This window comes from Buceros rhinoceros, unplaced genomic scaffold (genome assembly GCF_000710305.1).
Source record: "Buceros rhinoceros silvestris isolate BGI_N320 unplaced genomic scaffold, ASM71030v1 scaffold16360, whole genome shotgun sequence".
Lineage (NCBI taxonomy): Eukaryota > Metazoa > Chordata > Aves > Bucerotiformes > Bucerotidae > Buceros > Buceros rhinoceros.
The window spans coordinates 16,461-18,544 of NW_010390309.1; the positions used below are offsets into that span (position 1 = coordinate 16,461).

General features: G+C 42.7%; 1 protein-coding gene across 1 annotated transcript in view; it reads right to left on the reverse strand.

The window, feature by feature from the left end:
* The window catches only part of TGDS (TDP-glucose 4,6-dehydratase), a gene marked incomplete at its 5' end in the record, with an annotated part of 13,595 nt that extends 11,658 nt beyond the window's left edge, over window positions 1-1,937 (reverse strand). The window contains 3 exons of the mRNA XM_010137417.1: window positions 518-586; window positions 999-1,065; window positions 1,786-1,937. Coding sequence (XP_010135719.1) covers window positions 518-586; window positions 999-1,065; window positions 1,786-1,937 — 288 coding nt within the window. The remainder of the gene's footprint in view (window positions 1-517; window positions 587-998; window positions 1,066-1,785) is intronic.
* Window positions 1,938-2,084: the final 147 nt, after the last annotated feature.

Consider the following 2,084-nt stretch of genomic DNA (forward strand, 5'->3'; position numbering starts at 1 on the left):
AGAGTGTGTTGCACACCACAGAACATGAAAAGTGATGGCGTTTGAAGGTGCAAAATCTAAGACAGCACCACAGAAGAATGGAGAAGTTAATCCAAGTCAGTCTTGTTCATACCACCTATCAAAAGTGAAACAATCATCCCTAAAACTACTCATCTCCATAATCAGGCTTTTACCAATTCGGGATCTTTATTACACAAAAAAATATAACAACTTCCAAAAGCCTACTTCATGTAAGAGACATGACATACTGCATATTGTCACAGACTTCTGTGGGAGAAATATGAAGTCTATTAATAAGGTAAACAGATGAAGCAAATGCTGTTATGTCTACCTGACTGCAAATCGGCATATTACATACACTGACTCATTCTCCGCAATTAATCCATAGAATTTCAACTTCACCATAAATGAAAGCGGTGGCTTCTGGTTTGGGGAGCTCTGGAGACCACGTTAACTGATTTTTATGCCTTTGTATCAAAGTAAAAGTCAAGTTTCCTAGAAGAGAATGCTTTATTACCTGGATAAACTTGTAGTTTTTCTTCTCGGAAACAATTTCAAGGTTCTTCAAGCTTGCACAGTAGTCGAGCTGAAGAGGAAAAACCCACACAATACCATTAAGTAGGCTTTGTGAAAGTAAATAAGCTAACTCAGACCCAGTCTAATCACTAGGAAGTTTGAGAACAAAGTGAAAACTTATTTCAAAAGAAAAGCTATTTGCAAGCAGACCAAATGAAAACTCTGAAAAATATTCTAACTGCAAAATTCTTAAGTAGAAGTTTAGAACTTGAAAAGCTTCCTTCGCCTTTTTCCTTGCAAATAATTATTTGTGGTGGACACAGGACTGCCAGCATGAACAGCTGAATTTTGGGTTTTGCATAGAAACAAATAGATAGTCAAACAAAAACGTAATAATCCATACAAATTTCAACACACTATAGGTTGCATTAAATATAATTTAAAACAGTTTTCCATGTGAAGAAAGAAAACAAGCTACTTACCTTATCTAGATTTACAATCAGATAGTTTGGATAGTTTTTCACAAGGGAGACAACTACATGTGAAGCACTGTAGGACAGAAAACAAACCCATATTTTAGCTTTAAGGCACAAAGAGATGACGAATTACAGATAAGTTTAGCAATATCAAAAGACTTTGCTGGAAGAGGAGGCTGTACTAAGGCAGGAGAAAGAGGAATCCACAGATATATTTTAAGGTATGTCAACATTATTGATAATGCTCATAAGTGCATACTTACAAAATTAAAAATCATATTAATGTTCACGCTCTAACAAAAGAAAGCAGCACTGCCCACAGCCACCTAAAAAACCCCCTAAATTGTTATATGCTACATTCAAATGCCACTCTAAAATACTTTGAAACTCTTAAGTTTATATATTAGGGAGAACTAAACAAGCATCTCTCCTAACTCGCAATACTGACTCTCAATTCTCCAGCACTGGTGCTAGAAGAAATGACAGCCTGACTGCCAGGTGGCATTTCTCTTTGGTACAGTCTTGTGTACAAGAGGCTCACCCTGGGAGTTCAGGTTTGGCAAGGTTTATTCACATCTCCAGACCCCCAGGCTGAGGGGTGCACACAGAAGTGCAGTGCTCTTGCAAATTCAGACTCAGTTTCAGAGCACAACGACTGGCTTGAGCATAAGATGGAGCTGAACCTTCTCTGCCTCGAGCAGAGCCCACAGCACTGGGGAGTGGAGATGAGGAGTAACAGCTGGTTCAAAACATTACACTGACACCCTTCTATCCCACCCCGGCTGGAACACACCGCCAGCGCTGGGACGCTCCTTCATCGAGGACCTTCTCCCTTTCCACGGGCGGAGGACAGCAGGGCAGCAGCGCAGTTTTCTCCCCAGCACTTACCACCTCAAAGCCCACGATGCGGCAGAGCCACAGGCAATCTTCAGGGCGAACTTTGTCCTGCAGAAACGGCTGCGCTTACCGCAGACTGAGCGAACGCCACCTGAGCTAGAGGCGCCGCTGAACGGGCCCAGGACACGCCCAAAGGAGCCGGGCAAGCGAGGACGCACCCAGCGACCCCTCCCGCCCCGGCCTGGTCCCCCCCGC